The 19,154-nt window shown below is 40.6% G+C and overlaps 3 protein-coding genes across 5 annotated transcripts in view; 2 read left to right on the top strand and 1 right to left on the bottom strand.

Annotated features, from left to right (window-relative positions):
* Positions 1-538: 538 nt before the first annotated feature.
* On the top strand, positions 539-2,738 carry si:dkey-165a24.9 (G-protein coupled receptor 4). Its single transcript, XM_019265978.2, has 3 exons — positions 539-1,257; positions 1,356-2,208; positions 2,321-2,738. Exons 2-3 carry the CDS (start codon positions 1,628-1,630, stop codon positions 2,721-2,723), a joined length of 984 nt encoding a protein of 327 aa, XP_019121523.2. The 5' UTR covers positions 539-1,257; positions 1,356-1,627; the 3' UTR covers positions 2,724-2,738.
* Positions 2,739-2,821: 83 nt separating this feature from the next.
* The window catches only part of LOC104937123 (prostaglandin D2 receptor 2), a 170,862-nt gene continuing 154,529 nt past the window's right edge, over positions 2,822-19,154 (bottom strand). For 2 of the 3 annotated variants that reach the window (XM_027287944.1, XM_027287945.1), the window contains exon 2: positions 2,822-5,837. In XM_027287944.1, coding sequence (XP_027143745.1) covers positions 4,604-5,767 — 1,164 coding nt within the window. In that variant the 5' untranslated portion in view covers positions 5,768-5,837 and the 3' untranslated portion in view covers positions 2,822-4,603. Of the gene's footprint in view, positions 5,838-6,969; positions 7,367-19,154 lie in introns of those variants that run through there. The other variant, XM_010753276.3, reaches the window with a different exon arrangement.
* LOC104937124 (uncharacterized) lies at positions 11,650-15,400 on the top strand. Its single transcript, XM_027288159.1, has 7 exons — positions 11,650-11,903; positions 12,023-12,343; positions 12,430-12,774; positions 12,859-12,990; positions 13,241-13,287; positions 15,087-15,254; positions 15,380-15,400. The coding sequence occupies exons 1-7, from the start codon at positions 11,864-11,866 to the stop codon at positions 15,398-15,400; spliced, it is 1,074 nt and encodes a 357-aa protein (XP_027143960.1). The 5' UTR covers positions 11,650-11,863.

The following is a 19,154-nucleotide window of genomic DNA, read 5'->3' as shown; positions in this document are numbered from 1 at the left end:
GCTCTGACAGGTGAATAGTCAGACATTTGCTCTATTTTCACACAGCATATTTCAACAGTCAGTGTCGAAATGAGGTTTTTTGATTTCACATAGCAGCTTCCTGTTTGATTTTCAATTTGAAGAACTCAGACTGAAGAATCAAATCTCTGATCTTGTTTGTCCCAGATTCTAATACCCCCCATATCTCAGATTGCTGGGGGTTCAATGCTGGCAAAGTTCATATGGCAATAGCTTCGTCCCCATCTTTCTATGAGCACACAGTATGCAGGCTACAACCCCTTATTCCATGACAAGATGAAATTCCAGCAGAAAACAGGAACAAGCCAGGAACAACTTATCACACTGCCTCAAGAGACATTTCCCCTTGGAGCTGAATGTCTGTCTAAGCAGCATGCTGGTAGTAATGTCTCAGGGGACTAGTCAGTTTATTAGTTACAATCTTGGATTATTGAATAAATCAGAGGTTGGTGACATTTTAAAGGAAACAAAGTGAGTGATTTGACCCTCCTCCCTTTGAAAGCCTGTGGTAAAAATATTGCCTTACACCCATTGTCTCAACGTACCCATTCTTCCCAAAACAATTGTGTAAGATTTCTTTCTCCCAGTGGTGCATGAGGAAAGTTCACCCTGGGTATATTATACATGTTTACTGACTAGAAATGAATATAAATGAAATGAGTCATTTTCAGATTAGAGAATATGTATTTTATTTCCCTCTCATTGCATGCATGAAATGCAACCCCAATACTACAACTAACCCCAACCCTAACCCCTAACAAACACACACAAAAAATGTATTCTGGGGAAACCTATTCTTTCAGTCTGCATGCTTACATAGTAAAAACAATACTCAGATGTGATGAAAAGCATGTTTAAAGACAGCATAGCTGAAGGGTTAATGTGTTTCATGGCACGCAGCCAGCAACCAACAATCTAAAGGGCATTAGTGGACACCCTACATCAGTTCCTCCCCTCACACCACCCTCCACTTCAATCATCCTGTCTGCTGCTGGAGTAGTAGAGACAGAGAGAAAGAGAGAGTGTATGTTTTTGTTCTGGGGCAGAAAGGCGTTCTCCTGGCTCAGGATGTTGCCTTTAAAGCTGGAGAAGTTGGTTTCCTGTGGAGGAAACGATCACAGAATGGACGAGGCTTGGTCGAGACACCGTGTTCCCAGCATTTCTTGAGTACAGGTCACCCAGCTGCAGAGCGTGCAGCACTTTTTTTGCGGAACAAAGTCGGTCTCGCTGCTTCAAGAGGTGAGTGGAAAGTCTCGGTTTGAATTTTATGGTCTATCTGCTCATGTACCTGCTGAGACTAAACCATTTGAGAATGCTCTTGTTTTGTGCCTTTGCAGGTGTTTGTTTCCCCTGATGGATTCTGGATGCTTTGAAGACTGGTTGACTGACGGACTAAATCTGAACCTGACCTTTTCCCCAAGAGAATGCATTTATGAATATTACACAATGGACAAACGACAAGTGGATGCGTCAAACTAATAACGACTGAGACTTCTCAGCTTGTTTGTGCTTTTGCTTTGAGTGAATGAATGGGTATTTCTACTCCAACTCATCATCCTGAGTAAGGTCACCTCTAGTTTCCCATGTCAGGTGCTTGACCAAAAGAGACATGTCCAATGACAGTTGCAACCTCCCCTTGGACACGGACACATTTAGCCTAACCTGCATCTATGGCCTGATCTTTTCGTTGGGTCTCCCCAGCAACCTGCTGTCTCTCTGGGGACTGTATCATCTAGGCCGCTCAGGCAGTGGAGGCTGCCAGCTCGTCTACATCCTCAACCTGCTGCTGTCAGATCTCCTGCAGCTCCTGACCCTGCCACTGTGGATACTTTATCTCCAAGGTGCACACCGTTGGCCCTATGGCCAGCTTACCTGTGAGCTGGTGGGTTACGTGTTTTACGTTAACGTCTACGCCAGCGTCATGTTCCTGTGCCTGATAGCGCTGGACCGCTTTCTGGCCATTGTCTACCCACTGAGCAGCCGCAGGGTGCGGACTGTCAGGGTGGCAGCGGTGGCTGGGGTTGTAGTTTGGACACTCACCTTCCTGTTCTGCCTGAGTGGGCTGCTGCCATCAGTGTTTGACTCTGACAGACTGCTGTGTCTGGAGAAATACCCCGTCAGCCCTGCATATGCCTACTTCAAGATCACCACTGTGGCCCTCGGATTTCTGTTGCCATGTGCCATACTAGGGTGAGTTAACCCCAAGAACCCAGCGAGAATATTTATCTTTTAGCCTACCACTTTGTATGTTCTGATGATTGACAGGCTGAGTTCTTATGTTCAACTCTGCTTCCTCCCTTAGCTACACCTCAGCCCACATTGGGGTGACACTCCGGAGATCTCCTTCCCTCTCTGATCACGAGCGGCACAAAATCGTGGGCATTCTAGTCGTGATCACCGTCAACTTCATTGTTGTGTTTGGACCCTATCACCTTGTGTGTGGATACAGATTTGTGTCCTTGCTGCTGACTAATGAGCCATGTGGATTGGAGCGTTCCATTTTCTTCATCTATCGCCTATGTTACGGTCTGACCAGCCTCAACACCCTGCTGGATCCCCTCTTCTACATCTTCCTGTGCTCTGATGCCCGACTAGAGCTGCAAAGATCCCTGTCCTGTCTGGGAAGGGGGCAAAACACTCGTAAAAAGATCACTCTCAGTACCAGAGCTACCAGTTTCAGTGCAGTGAGTTTCAACTCTCAGTAAATACATTCATTTGTGTTCGTGTGTGTGTGTGTGTGTGTGTGTGTGTGTGTGTGTGTGTTTTCAACCTTCTGAGCTGAAAGAGTTCCACTCATTCAGTTTTAGTTTCGCATGGTGATGCATACTGTTTCAGAATAAGATGAAAATGGAAACATTTGTGTGTAGCACACACATCTCAAAGTGCAAAGACTTAAACAGTTGCTCACCTAAAATCAGCACAGCACATATATAATGGAGTAGAAACATGAAAAGTTGTTTGTGACATCAGTGTCAAATGAAGCCAAATAAACTACAATTTCATTTCCTCAATTCATCTTTTTACTAGATTTGTTTATTTTGACGAGTCTGGCCAATGTGTGAAAATGAACCAGTGTGGACAATGTACAATTTTTCTACAAGTTTTTTTCTTTTTTTAACTGTTACATGTTTACAACACTTAAACTGTCATGTTTCATCACTTGTTTGCTGTCACTCATTTATAAAAAATACAGTGTGAATCACTACGGAAACAGTGCTTTTCTCTTTTTTTTCTTTTTTATTATTGCATCACAGTATTACATGGTATAGATGTTACATGGACAGAGAAACAGACACACAATGCAACATTTGAGACATTTGTTTTGTATTGTAAGTACGAGGGGTGAATTTATAAAAAATAACAATAGAAATAGAATAGAAATAGAAATAGAATATAATAACAATCAATAGAAATAGAATAGCCAAATAGAGAGAAGATACAGTACTCCATTTCCAAAAATGTGCTTGTGTTAGTTACCAGAGCTACTGACAACATCGAATGAGAAACATCTCTAGTTCAAACTTTTTTTCCAAAGCAACACACTAAAAAGAAGCAATCACTTCGACCAGATATACAATAGAAATCAATCAGGCATGTAAAGGCTTGTAAAGGCAAGTAAAAAAAAAAAAAAAAAAAATCACACTGTATAATAATGATGACTAAATTATTGAATATAACAATTTATGCTGTAATAATACTGGTAAGATACATACACATACATTTCAAAATAAAATCGAGAAAATCCAGGGTTCAGAATAGTCAGAATAGCTGGAGAGCACAGACAAATAAAGTCCTGCTGATAATAAGGACCAGGCAGAAAATGTTAAGGAGGGATGGAATGATGAGCGTAATGTACAGCACTGCCCCATGCCACAACACACTCTGCATCAGTACAACAAAGTCCAGTGGATTGACTCTGCCGAAACAATTAAGTTTCCTTCAATGAGAAATGACACTTCCTGCACACATTTCAAAATAAAAGCCTGCCAGCAACAGAAGGAATTACACCAGCTTGGTAGAAAAACATCATACCTGCAACATGTAGATTCTACAAACCAAATGGTTTAAACCTTTAATTCAAGTTAATTGTGTCAAACATAATAATAATAATTTGTGGACAATAAATGTGATACAGAACAAATGACCAAGTATAAACCTGATACTGTCGTTATCAATGGTCTACTTGCTCACCTCTACTCAGATCCAACAGCCTTGACCAGTGCATTCAAGTGGTAAGCAGTTTCAGAGCTGGATGGGTTTTATTTTGAAAAATTTATATACAGGAAGTGTTGAGTTAGTTCAACTCAAAACAATAAGCAACAGTAGGGGAATGAAAACTCAGTAGCAGCTGTACTGATGAGAGCGATGCTTTGAAAAATGCATTACTCTGAAAGTAAAAAGTGAACATGTAAATGAGATAAATGATTTTGCTTTTGCATCAACAACAAATTAAAGCTGGAGGAGATCAGAAAAATAAAACATTGTTAGAAAACTACAAACACAACTTCACAAATAAAGGTCTCCTGTCTGCTATCTAGGTCTGCTTCAAATAAAGACTTAAAAGTAACAAAAAGCCTGGCCATGATTAGAGAATTTCCATTTGGTTGTCGTTCTCTTGAGGAAGGTTAGCATTATGTTCATTCTGCTCTTGTTTCTCCTCTTCCTCTGTTTTCATACACAAGGCTATAATAGAATTCCTCGGTTTCAACACCACCTCTGTGTTGCTCAAAGAGCTGCGCATGGTGCTGCGGCGTCGGGCCAACTCTGCCAGATCCTCAGCGAGAACACTCTCCATCACCGCACCCAGAGAATGTCTGATCTTCTTGCACAGGTCGGGGCAGCTGAACACATACAGAACCGGGTTAAGGACACTGTTAAGGAAGCCAATGGTAGCTGAGATTGGGAGGACCTTTCCTGCAAATTTCTGTGCAGGATGCCCATGGGAGGACATCACCTCGATGATGATGAATACGTGGTACGGGGCCCAGCAGAGTACAAAGCTCACCACCACAGCCACTACAAGCCGAACAAAGCGGAAAGGGCGTCTGCAGCCTCTGCGTGCCAAGCCAGCATTCACAGCAACGTAGCTGAGGATGATGATCAGGAGAGGGATCACGAAGGCCAGAAAGAGCTTCATGAAGGCCAAGGCCTCCTTGCGCTGCTTACATAAAGATCCCAGGTCGTAAGGCTCATTAGGGAGGAGTCGAGCATAATTGTAGTAACACAAGATCTTGCCATTAGGTAGGTGGATGGTGTCGCGGAATATGTAGAAGGGGATGGTGCACAACACAGCCAAGGCCCAAATCACCCCACATATCCTCCCCACTAGACTGACGTTCCTGTAGTTCTGGGCCCAGACAGGTCTCAGCACCACCAGGCAGCGGTCGAGAGAAATGGCAGCCAGCAGGAAGCCACTGACAAACATGTTGAGAAAAAAGATGGAGGAATGGATGCGGCAAAAGGTTGTGCCCAATGTCCACGTGTTACCGCGGGCCATGTAGAGGGTGAAAAAGGGCAGGGAGGAGGTGGCCAGCAGGTCAGAGGCTGCGAGGTTCAGGATCCAGATGCTGATGACAGAGCGGCGGACATGAAAGCCCACTACTCCGAGGATGAGGAGGTTTTCTATGATGCCGATGGAGGAGAAAATGCCATGGAGGGAAATGGTAAAAAGATTCAAAGAGCTAAACTTGACTGCTGTTTGGTTTGATGGGATGAAGCTGATATTTCCCTTGACTGGACAGTGCACCATTTTAAAAATATCTTGATGCGGTATGCGGCTGATGCCCTGAGGTTAAATCTTTGATTCCCACTGTTGAGATCTACAACAGAGATTAGGACATGTCAAACCCAATTCACAAGCAAAAAAGCAAAAGTATTATAAGTCTGAAAAAAAGTATGACAGTGGAAAGAACATTTTGTTGAAAATGTCTGTTGTTATAATGTATATACAGTATGTACAGTATGTGTCATGGCTCACAAAAGCTTACATATGTATTTAGATAATTCTATGAGACATCACAAAAAAAAGCTACTTTTAGGCTAAAATACATTATCCAAAGCTGCACAAACACCATTTATATCTGAAACTGAATAAACAGGGGAACATGCAGGTGTTGATTTGTAGCCGAGTTGCAGGTTTCTGCATGCAAACTGTTCATGCATGTTTCTTTTTACTCTTGTGTACTACAGTACCTACATTTTGTCTGTTTCTAAGTAGTTATGCTGCTGAAAGAAGAATATAGTTTCAGTTTGCGACCACTGTGATGCCACAGTCACTTTTTGCAGTCTTATCTTAACATTTGCCACATCCTCGATTCTCACACATGATCTCTTCATTTCAAGATCAGGACTGTGCGAGCTGATCTTATTATCTTATTTGTCTTGGTATTAAATCAGTGTGTTGTTAAGTTTCAAAGCACTAAAATCAAGGCTAAATTAAAAAAGTGTCTTTGCAGTAAGCATAATGCATGTGGCTGTGAATTAGAAATCGCACAGTTTTGACAATGAAATGCACAAACACTAAGATCTGAGGAATCAGCTGCTGACGTTTGTTACGCTCATATCATACACATATCACTTGTTTTCAGCCCTGAGTGAAAGAATCATTAGCTAGACCAATCGCACGGCCATTTCACCCACAAACCACTACTGTGCTGTTGATGCACGTTCTATAAAAGCAAAGAAACAAACATGTAACTTATTTTAAAATTGCCCCTTTGTTAAAGACCAACCATTAGAGTGACAGCATTTCACACATTTCCTATGCATATTAGTTATAAAAGTATTAAAAGAGTCAAAGATAATGATATGGACAGATCATAATGCATTTCGTTGCCTTGTATTTATACATGTGTAATGACAATAAAGTTGAATCTCATCTCATAATGCAAGATTAACTCTTAACCACCCGTCATTAAAACACACACAGACAATCTCCCGTAAATCACTCACCTGTTAGTCAGTCTAATGATCAGCAGGTCTAATGATGCCTCTTGTCATGTCACGTTGCTTTATGTGCACTCATGGGCGTCTACGTTAAAAGGAAGTCACAAACCTCAAAGGGAACTTGAAGTTTTCTCAGAAGATGAAGTGTCAGAGAAAGCAAGTTCGACAAAGTCCTTTAAGAGTCACACTAGCTGGATAAATAAAGACTGTTTGGTCTAATGCTTTCTGAAAAGGTATTCTGAGAAAACGAGGGTTGTAATTTAAAGAGCTTTATGTGCAATGATTTGAGTTAAGATTGGGGTCAGCAGTATTGATTACTATTTTTTTTTTTTTGTGCATACGATGTTGCTTTTTGATATTGACATTTTATCAAACCACAGTCAAAGCCGCATTACTGGCAGTGTGAACATCAAAAGGATGCCACCAGATGCACTGACCTGAATCAACAGGAAAGCAACAAACAATAAAAGTCATACAAAGTCCTTGTGTAAAGTTTATTCATCAGTGTTTAATCTGCACACGTTTGTGCCTTGAAAGTGATGATAACTTTTTATTTATGAGGTGCAAACTTTACACCCTGACTACACTCAAATGTTCGGTCCGTTACATTACTCATCATTCAGGATGAAAAAAGTGCAGAATTCTGCAAAAATGTATTAAGGAGACTTGTATGTACAGTAAGGGAAACATTTGCAGGACGCGTATTTTCAAGTTAGTCAGGGTGACAGTGTCTCTTACATAGAAAACAGGCTTCATAAATGTCGTTCTGTGCTGAAGTCAGTTCAAGGTGTTGCACGTTTTTTGTTGCAGAGCATTGAGTGACAACACTGACCATCTGCGTGACATTTGGTTCATCAGGTTTATTAATAGCATTGCTATAATGTCACTCATGGTGAAAAAGTGAAAGAAGTAAAAAAAAGTGTTATCTTGTTGTTCACTTGTTGTTCACCTAATCTAAAAACATTGAGGTATTTTAAAGCTTGTTCTAACCTCCAAAAAGAAGCCAGGAATAAACGTGTGCATTTTTTACAAGAGCGCTGAGCTTTAATGTTCCCACACTGAGCAATAAGATCATTCAAATTGGATTATTTTGCCAGAACAGAGCTTGTTATCTACACTCCTGTTCCCTAACTCTGCTGCCACTATCCTGAAACCACTGGAGGATACAGCATCGCCAGGTCAAGATGTCATGTTTGATCAATTACTCAACGATCACAGTCATTAAAATGTTTTACGGTCATCACTGATGCCAGGTTCTTCATAAACTCCTACTGAGTTCAAAATGAAGAACTGCGTCGTCTCTTCTTGGTATTGTCAAGAATTTCAAATAAAAAACAGTGCTGTGTAATACCACAGCCAGAGAACTAAGAAAGGTCAAAAGAGAGAAAACAAGCAAAGCAGAAGTTACAAAAATAGGAACAAGTACAGCTGCCTCATGGTGGAACATATGAAGACATACTCAAATAATCCAATCAGTGTTTTTCTTCTGCATCAATGGCACACACATTAAGAAACACAGGTTTATGTTTGGTTCCAGTTTGAGGATGGAAACACACAAAAACCTGGAGCTGTGGTTGTTCTTGGTTTACACTGACACCTGCTGGTCCACTGAGGTGCTGACACATTTACTGTTGACAGATTTTTTTGTGCAGACTCCTGAGAGTCCATCAAAGATAATATTGATGTATTTTGAGGACACATCTCTCTGACACAGAGAAAAAAACAATGTGCATTTGGTGACTTACTTCCCTGACTGCCTTCTGCTTTTTGCTTCACTGCTGCATGTACTTGGGTGTGTACTGTATGCGAGAGAAAGGGTAACTACTTGTCTGTGCATGCTGTGCTGTGCGCAGTGAGAGGAGGAAAAGTAACACCCTCTGTTATTTTTGTAAGACTGAAAGTCGCTTTCTCAAAGTTCTGTCACAACCTAAAACTAGAACTGCAAGCATTTTGCAATAAAGAGTAAAAATCACTTTCTATAACACAAATACAAAGAATCAGTGCTGTGCATTACAGAAAGTTGGAACGGTAATATATTTGTGGACTGAGACAATTTTCAAGCCATTATCAAAACAGTGATCCAGTCCATATTGACTTCTTTATTTTATCTTGTAACTGTGTCAGAGGATGATATAGTCAGACCCTCTGTAGAAGTGAACCCTTTTCCCCATCTCTCCTGCCTACAGATCATATTTGTCGCTTTCCTCCTGATAGTCTGAAATGCTGCACCGTGCTGCCTGTCTGTCTCTGTCCTGTCTGCAGGCTCACGCTCCGTCATCACTTATGAGTTATCTGCTTTTGACTGCATCACAGACAGTGCTTCAATTGGCTTTTGTAAGGAGGGGGAGCCCTTCTTCACTCACAGTGGTCAATATCTTTCAAAACATTTGTATTTACCTCGCACCATCGGTTTAATACACATTTTATCAGTGTATGACCTACTTATTTATATCTCACATATTGGTAACTTATTTAGCCTACATTTCACCATCAATCTACACTGCAATTTGAAAAAAATAGACATTTAGTTTCAGTAAGTTAACAATAGCCTGAACATTTTGTTGTGACAGTACCTGACTCACCTTAAGCTTCCCGCTGTCTGTGGCGCATCAGGAGCACTGTGTGTGTGTGTGTGTGTGTGTGTGTGTGTGTGTGTGTGTGTGTGTGTGTGTGTGTGTGTGTGTGTACACACGGTATGCGTATCAGTAAAAACATGGACTTGAGTTTCATTGATTAAGGTTATTATATATTATATATATATATATATATATTATATATTATACTATATATATATCTATATATAAAAAGCAGAACGGATTCAGTACTGATACAGAGAATCTTCTGTCGTGTGCTACATTTGTGAAATAACAACTCCTGTCTGCACTTTGTCTGTGTATATCTGTGTAAACAGCTTCATTCAGCGGCTCTACAGGCAGCAGCACAGCATCTCTCTGCTTAGGCGTAACAGTGAGTTACTATGGTTACGGAAACGCCCTGAAACTTCATCATGATTCTCAATGAAATCACGAATGTAACCTGATTGTTCCTCAGTGCTCAATAATTTAATGTGACAAATCTAAAGCCAAATATGAAAGTGAAGCCTCAGAGCCCCTCTTTCATGAAAATATGATACATGTGTGCAAATCATCCTCATGCTTTGGTAGTTATCCTCTTATTTGTCAGACAGGTCCTCTGGTTTATATGCCTACTACTTGCCAACCATAAAAGAAAGTAAGAGATCTGATGATGATTGATCTGTCCATCTATACTGTGTGTGCGCGGTAACCTCCGGTGCTTAGAAATAAAGCGAATGTGAAATTGCTAAAAACTGTAATTCCTCAAGCAGCCACTAGAGACAGGCTGCAAGAGTGAGTCAATCTCCATAAGCCACTATATTAAAACATCCAACTTTACAGCAGAAATAAACATGTTTACAGCCTGGTTCAGAAAACGCTTTTAATCTCTAGAACTAATTTTCCCGCTCATGACAACTGTGAGGGGGGTGATTTATTTATTTATTTTCAACTCACCCGTTCAGATGATATTAAGACTCAAAGTTGCGCATAATTAGTGCGACCACTTAATTGACAGGTACGTGCCGTTACAGATGGCCTCAGGTCACCGATGATCTACGTCTTATATATGCCAATATTTAGATTGGAAGAAGCAGTACATCCAACATGGCGGTGGCCAGCATTGCATATTTTCGGCTTCAAAACTACGGGTGACGTCACTCATGCTGACTCATGCTCACTATGTTTTCCTACAGGTGACGTCACTCTATTATGCGCATGTTCATTCAGTTATTAGCGGCGTGTGTAATTTGTGGGGCCACAAATGAAATCTTACACTTACGGCCACTAAAAGCCTCGGGCCGGCCCTGATGATTACACTTGCTGAAGTAGGATTCAGACAGAACTTCTGTAGAACCTTCGACTGACCCATTGACCCATCTTTTTGTATAACCAAGGCTAGATGAAGATAACTTATGAAGTGTCTACTGCAGAGGTCTGCAGTGTTTTTCAGGGCAAATAACCTAACCTAAGCTACTACATATGTAAAATTGTATTGTGTATTAAACTGGGCCTACAACAGCCTATAGTTTTATAGTTTATTTATCTGATAATGTGTTGGATTAATGTTAATGTATATTTTCAATAATATTTTCAATTTTAGAAGAAAAAAAAACTTGATCAAACAATAACTTGGTGATGTCCTCCCTCCTGACCCTGCAGTAACTCCAGTCCATCAGTGGTTTTGGGGCCGACGCACATTCTGCTGCTTTGTCATGAAGCAGCAGATCAGCCTATAGTGAACGCCTGATCCTGTAAAAATTATGCAATGTTGTTGGCGCCATCTTCAGGACAATTGATCAAATACAGCAGAGGAGATTTGTGAAGCATCACTCGCATGAACAAAAGATGCAGGATCTTTGTTCAGTCACATCAGTCTCAATATTATGACCACACCCACACAATGTCAAGTCAAGTTCACAAATTAAAAAAAGGTTCAACAGTTTGTTTAAATGTGTCAACATCCAAATATGTTTCTGAAAAAAAAAAAAAAAACTGCAAACGCTTTAAATACTTTCAATTTCTGCAACATTTGTTTAAAAAAGAAAAATGCGATATTTTTGTGTGCATTGAAAAACATTTATGATTATATAAAAACTGTTTGGACGATGCAGGAAATGTTTCTACCTTGATACTAAATCAAAGAAAAGCCAGCGCAGCAAAAAGTTGCAAGTCAAAGCTCCTGCCTTCCTTACGCAAGTATTGACACCCACAAATCATAACCACCCGAGTTACATACAGACATTTTTCCGCTGCAGGTGTAGCCTTTGTATTTGACCCGTTTACTGAAACCACTATCACACTGGAAGGACATCAGACAGTGAAGGATGTTGTTGTGTCTGCTCTTGGTTCCTCTCTTTACAGCCTGTAAGTCACTTCGTACATTGTTCATACTCAAAATGAATTGTAAATCTTACTGTGTCTTGACTTGTGACACTCTCTCACACTTTTTTTTTTTTAAGTATTTATCTCCATCTGTGTTTCAGACGGTGCTCTGCTCTACGCCAACCCTGGCCACAATGTGACTTTACCGTGTTTCTTTGGCAGCACCAACGTCAAATATCTGTCTTGGTACAAGCAGGCTGCAGGGGAGACTCCTCAAATAATATCCACCTTTTACAAGCATTCACGCAAGAGCAACATCTTTGAAAACCCGTTTAAAGACGACAAAAGGTTTTCATTTCATCCTGGAGACTACCATCTGAACATTTCTAATGTCCGGGACTCCGATTCAGCCATGTACTACTGTGGTCACACCGAAATTACATCCACTAAATTTTATAATGGAACTTTTTTGGTTTTAAAAGGTATTTTGGACAATTTCTATATATTTTTTTTTACATTACTTTTGATTTTCCATACCATGACCCTTTCTAAAACATCTGTTTGTCAGATTCTTGTCGTAGATCTTTCCTCAAGCAGCCGACGAGCGATTCTGTGAAGACAGGAGGTTCTGTAACTCTGAACTGCACGGTGCACACTGGAACCAGTGATGGACAACTCAGTGTTTACTGGTTTAAAAAGGATTCAACAAACTCACACTTGGGAATCATGTATATCCACAGAAACAGCAGCAACCAGTGTGTGAAGAGCTCCGAGGCCGAGTCTCCTGCACAGAGCTGTGTGTACAGTTTGTCCAAGAGGAACGTGAGCCTGACCGACGCCGGGACGTACTACTGTGCTCTGGCTTCATGCGGAGAGATTCTGTTTGGGAGAGGAACGGCACTGGATGTTAAAGGTGAGCAACACATATTAAAAAATAAAAAAAAATCTAAATCCACATTGTTTCTTTCTGCTTAGTCTACACTTCATGTCTCCACAGAGAAACATGATGACACTTTGTCTGCCTTGACGCTTTGCGTGGTTGCGGCTCTGCTCGTGTCCATTATCCTGAACATCATCCTCATCGGCATGCTCTGCAAAATCTCCAGGGGAAAACATCTTCATTCTGGAGGTAAATGAACTGATACTGAACAGAGAAGAAGATTTTCTGTTATATATTTGATTCGCTTAGATTTGACTGACACTTCTGTCTAAACTTCAGTACAATAAACGGACAGACGTCACTGTGAACAGTTATCATTAGAACTACTTTCTTCTAAAGAAATAGTACCATTGTTTATCATTTTGGGTGAAGTGACCCTTTAATAAGTTTGACAGAAGACTGGAAGGTAATGACCAAACAATCTGCTCATTTATTACAGGGCTGCAGCCCCAGACAAGCGTCAGAGAAAACACCGCTGACAGTCAGGTAAGCTCAATCTAAATCCTCCCAGCATGAGTTAAAGTACGGTAGCCCTAAACAGTCATGGATTCAAACATTTTAGAATGATAAAAAGTTTTTGTTTTCTCTGTTCTGTCAATATCTATTAATTGCATGATTTTTTTTTTCTAAAATAACTGGATGATTTTTAACATTTCTTTGTAAATTAAACACAACAGACTGAGGCCTTTTAGTCTCCAGATCTCTATACGACTAATGGATGACATCATGTAGACGGGCAATTTAGCATTTTCATAAATAAACAGACTTACAAAAAAATTGTTAATTCAAGAAAAATGATTCTGTTATCTTGGGACTAGTGTCGTAGTACCCAAGGTGGGTCTTGGTCTAGAGACCAGTCTCAAGATCACTTTTTGATGGTCTCTCAGGATCAGACCAGTCAAGACGGCAAAAGTCAACTGGCATATCACCAGTGTTTCCTATTTATCACCTAATAATGTCTAATTATTGATAATTAGTACTATTACATAAATCTCATTACTTGCACCATATTAAGTTTGTTTATTAATATAAAACTATGTAATTCAAATGGATGGAAATTTTCTATGTAACTGAAATGCAGTGCCGGAAATATTTTTTGGAGTGTACATTCTGTAGTTATACATCAAGAATCGACATGACACAGAAAACTAGAAAGAGGACAGGGAGACTTCAGGTCGAGGTTTAACCACAAGACAGCCAACAGCTGCAAAGTTCCTCCAGCAAATCAAATTCAGCATTTTGTGAAGCAGCAAAAACAATGAATATGAACTAGTTCACTTTTGGCATTTTCTTTTTCTTTTTTTTTTTAACTATTAACTTGACTCATTTCAACAGTCGCTGCCTTCCTTCACACGCACTCCTAGACAGTGATTTTGTCTGTGTGGGAGGAGATGTCAGCCAAAGGAAATGTGACTTCCTAAACCACAAAGAGTCTGCAAATCTGCAACAGCGTCCAAAAGAATACCATATAACAGAGTATATAAATCCAAGCACCTCATCTAAAGAGATTTGGTGAATATTAGCAACATGTTAGTTAACTAAGTAGACTATATACTGTTTGGTCTTGACCCGGTCTCGGCCCCTTAAAGTATTGGTCTTGTCTCAGTCTCGATACACTCTGGTCTTGGTCTCGGCTTAGGTGGTCTTGATTACAACACTGCTTGGGACAACAACATTTATTTCGAGACAATGACAAAACCAATAAACTTCACTTGCTATCCAGGGAAAAGGGAGGAAATCAAGTGTTTGAATTCATGACTTCTGTATGTAGAGACATATCACATGACTAATAAATTAGTTCAGCATCTGCTCGTAATAATTCAGCGCTCTTTATTGTATATACAGAATGAGGAATTTGATGTTCTGCCGTACGTAGCGCTGGACTTCAAAAAGAGGCAAAGCAAGAGCCGCAGACAGAGGAGCCCAGATGAGGACACCATTTACTCTGGAGTCAGACTGTTGGACATGAAGTGAAGTGCTGCTTCACCCAAACTCAAACTCTCTGCACCTCCAACCGCTGCTGCTGTCATTTCTATGATTATTATTGAGATCAACTTTTGTATTTTTGATGCATTTGATATTCTACTTATGCTTAACTGCAATTTTAAAAAGGTAGATTTTTTTATCATAAAAAAACAAAAAATAAATTTGAAAAAAGTGATGGATGTTTTTCCTCTAAAGTCACAGAAAACATTACATAACTGTTTTCACAGGCTGAACAAAACCTTTAAATTCCAGCCACAGGCCTCAAAATGCCTGGGTTCAGTTTGCTGTGTGCAGTTCAGCTCTCGGTCAGTAGGGAGCAGCAGTCCACCTGCAGTAGATACCACACGCTCGACAAACATGAGGTTTTCTACAGAATCTACGGATACCACAACTGTGACCGCCAGATCGCTATGATCGGAAAGATAAGTCGTTCAAGGCGAACGCAGCACAGAGAAACTGCTAAAGAGGTCAGTGTGTGAGGTGTTTGTTCAACCCACACTGTGTGTGTGCGCGTCTGAGTGCGTGCGTGTGTGTGTTCAGAGGTAATGTTGTGGTTAAGTGACATCGAAATCTCGCTGCTGTCCTTTTTCAGAGCCACGATGCCTGTCAGTGACACGACAGCAACATTTCATGTCACTGGGTGTCGTTTAGCTCAGTCGGTGGAGCATCCGCCCCATGTACAAAGGCTGGCAGGCCAAGGTTCGAATCCGACCTGTGGCTCTTTCCCGCATGTCATTCCCCATCTCTCTCACCGCCACATTTCCTGTCACTCTTCAAGGTGTCTCTATCAAATAAAGCTCAAAAAAATATCTTAAAAACCCCCCAAAACATTTCATGTCACTGTGCAAGAAGGTTTTATATAGAGAGAATAGAAAAATATTTATTGTCAGCAGCCAAACGTCCTCAGTGAGATCATATGTTTTAGATGAAGGCTTTATTTGTCATTGTAGCAGTACAAGTACAGTACAACGAAATTGCAACACCAGTCTAGACAGGACAGGGTCTGGTAGCCAAAGCTGAAGAAAAAGAAGGGATACAGTATGAGGGCAGGGGAGGAGAAAAAAAAGAACAGCCCCGAGACTATGCTCCTTTCACTCTGGGAGCAGGACAAAAACACCTCAGCAATTATAGCACATATTCAGTACACTCTACAACATGAGACACATCATGTTGATCATGTATTATGATAAAATCTGGCAAAATGTTCACAAATGTGTTTCCTGTCCTACATCCCATCCCTCATCAGAAAACAAAAAATCGAACGGAGCACTGTCGGTTAAAGGACGGCCGCTTTGTTCAACTTTGGAGTAGTTTCTCTCAAACGCTCATGAAGACAGCGATGTGTTTTCAAGTCCTGCAGCCGACTGACTAAAAAGAAAAGAAGAAAAAAAGTTCCCGCTCTGGTCAAGCTCGCTCACATCGAGCTCAGCCGTGGTGGTTTTGAGCCTCCTCGCCCTCCCCTCTGACAGGATGTCTATGTGGTTTTATTTGCGATAGTTTGTTTGTTCACAGCAACGCCTCCGCTCTTTCACTTCTCATTCTCATGGGCCGGTTTAACCATCGTACGTCTGTGAACAAACTAGAATCTAACAAACAAAGTCACACTTTGTACATCGTTTAAAACAGAAAGGTGTTGCTGAAAATGCATTCACGTGATTGATTCATATGGCTGATTGACAGTTGACCTGAAGCTCTCACAACAGATATAGAGGACAAAGGAGTAGGAGGGGCGCCATGTCAAGCCTAAAGGGGGGCTGGCTTAGCTTTGCTCTCTCTGTAACCGCATCTTTTTTTAAATTCTAACTAAAGGTTGCCTTCATGCTCCTGTTTTTTATATATATATAAATTTCTATATTTTGAGATGAACGTAAAAGTTTATTGCATAGTTGTGAATAGCAAAAGATCACAAGATGCATCGGCGGTGCCAATGCGGTGCTCTTGCAGCCAGCTCTCAGTGTTTCTGACCTATTTTCAGCAGCTTGTCTGTCCTCAAACAAATGTAGTTCTCATGACAACATTTTGGTACATACCAACCATCAAGATACTCGGTCATCTGTGTAGGAAGAGTGGAAAACTGTGGCAGTGAGACTGAGATTAATGATATATATTTTCATGGACTAAACAGCAGCAGCATCCTCTGACTCTAAGATGAAGTCTAAAACTTCTAGTAAAATAAATAAAGGCATGTGCAGCACTGTGGTATAAAGGTTTGAAACGATACAACAATCACTGACATTGTATTCTGGTCATTCATTTATGAGGTTTGATTTTTATTTATAAACATTCTAAACTGAGTCATTTTACAGATTCAGTTCTGAGTGGTAGCTTTCTATATTTATCGAGCAGCAGCTCTGTGCGGCCCTGCTCTGAAACGAGACTCTGCAGGTTTCCTGTCCAACGAGACGGTAAAAACACAAGCTGCTTTCATCAGTGGTAGACATCGGGCATACTTGTTTTCTTAAAAATGCATGATGAAATGTGTGCAATGTATGTCTCGAGAATAACTCGGCAGTAAGTTGAATTGAGGAAATCGGGCACCGTCTATAGTCCCTCCTCCCCACATGTCTTTGAAAAGTTCAGCACAAAAACATGTCCGTATCGAGCACTTAGCTCTGAATGACATATCAGAGTTTGTCAAGCAGCTCAACCACAGCAAAAACCATATTCAGTGAAGTTAAATCTCATTGTTAGCAGTTATTTAAATAAAGGCTTTAACATACAGCGATGATTCCTCTTAATTTTTTCTTTATTTTTTACCATATGATCTGATGTGAGTCTTTTACAAGAAGAACGGGGAGGAGCATTTTCCACTGTGGCTTCGACCGAGCCGTCCTATCATCACCTTGCACGACTTCAGGAAGTACGGGGTTCAAGTGAAAAGGAGTGTGGGTCAGTGTAGCCTTGTCAACAACTCGAGCTTTAACCACAGCTCTGTTAATTCATGTACATGCAGGCTGCAAACATCAAAAGACATGTCTGAGCTGCACGTAGTAGATCTGCTAAAGTGCTACTGCATGAGTTCACAGTAATGGGGCTGAGGGAATTTGACAAAATAAGCTGAAACTGATAGAGATGCATATACCTAAACAACAATCTGGCCATTTCTTTCTTACTTCTATAGAATTACAAGTTCCCACTCAAACCTACACACACACGAACAGTGAAACCTTTGAACCATGCAAAGCAAAACTTAACTTGTCTTATCTTGTCTTGTCTCTCGAATGATCTACTGTTGAATCGACAGCATTTTCATTTATTTAAAGGTCCAGTGTGTCAGATTTAAGGAATTCACAGAATATGGCAGAAATTAAATATAATATGCACAACTGGCTTCATTCGTGTTTAATCATCTAAAAAATAGGATCCTTATGTTTTTGTTACTATAGAACGAGACTTTTATATCTACAGTTGCTGTGGGTCCTTTTCCACGGAGTCCACCATGTTGAATGGCCATGTTTCTACAGTAGCCCAGAACGGACAAACTGAACGCTGAGTGCAGAGTGTTGCAATCTGCAACTACACCACTAGATGCCACTAAATCATACTCGCTTTAAGTTATATACTACAAATTATGTGTACTTAAATGACTGCCGCAAAAGTATATATTTCAGTCTTAAATCGCATAGTTTATGAAACGGTTATAAAACATGTGATTTGCAGTTCGCATGATAATATTAAAATGAAAAAGCAGTGATATTTATCAGTTTTCAGTGACTGACTTGAAAAAAATATAAGCTGGTATAGCAATGTTAGCTGATCATGGAGACCAACGGCAAATCAAGCTCAGCAAGCTTATCATGTTGGATAACAGGTTAGCTACCGTCCACTCTCCAAGAACAATACAACAACACCACAGTCTTTTTCTCCCAAACAAGAAGCCTACATAACCAAAGCTATTTGTGTGTGTTGGAAAAGGGGAAATAAAATGCTGTGTCAGCAATCATAGTAGCAGGGGTGTCGTTTAGCTCAGTTGGTAGAGCAACTGCCCCATGTACAAAGGCTCAGTCCTTTCTGCAGCAGCCCAGGGTTCCAATCCGACCTGCTTGCTGCATTTCATTCCCCATCTCTCTCTGCCCACATCCCTGTCCCTCTCTATCAAATAAAGCTTGAAAAGGCCAAAAAAATATCTTAGTAGCAGTGCACCGCCATTGTAGTTGATGTGGTGTCAACTCAAAATGGAAAAGCAGCCTATGTGCAAAAGCCGCAGAAGCAGTTTTCAGTTCATTTGCTTGCACAAAAGGTGGGGAGAATTCAAATTTGAGTTTGTCTTTAAAGGTTGAGTTATGTGGAAGTATCCTCACCATGTGCCCATGTGTGGCAGATGCTAATGGGAAGCATATCAACATAATACTAGAGTTGTCACGATA

This window comes from Larimichthys crocea, chromosome XIV (genome assembly GCF_000972845.2).
Source record: "Larimichthys crocea isolate SSNF chromosome XIV, L_crocea_2.0, whole genome shotgun sequence".
NCBI lineage: Eukaryota > Metazoa > Chordata > Actinopteri > Sciaenidae > Larimichthys > Larimichthys crocea.
This window is presented reverse-complemented; position numbering and strand designations above follow the sequence as displayed.

Coding starts and splice junctions, on each gene's coding strand:
- si:dkey-165a24.9 (XM_019265978.2), top strand. CDS start 1,628: ATGTCCAATGACAGTTGCAACCTCCCCTTGGACACGGACACATTTAGC. Junction 2,209..2,320: donor TTGCCATGTGCCATACTAGG/GTGAGTTAACCC, acceptor TTCCTCCCTTAG/CTACACCTCAGCCCACATTG.
- LOC104937124 (XM_027288159.1), top strand. CDS start 11,864: ATGTTGTTGTGTCTGCTCTTGGTTCCTCTCTTTACAGCCT. Junction 11,904..12,022: donor GGTTCCTCTCTTTACAGCCT/GTAAGTCACTTC, acceptor TCTGTGTTTCAG/ACGGTGCTCTGCTCTACGCC. Junction 12,775..12,858: donor AACGGCACTGGATGTTAAAG/GTGAGCAACACA, acceptor ATGTCTCCACAG/AGAAACATGATGACACTTTG.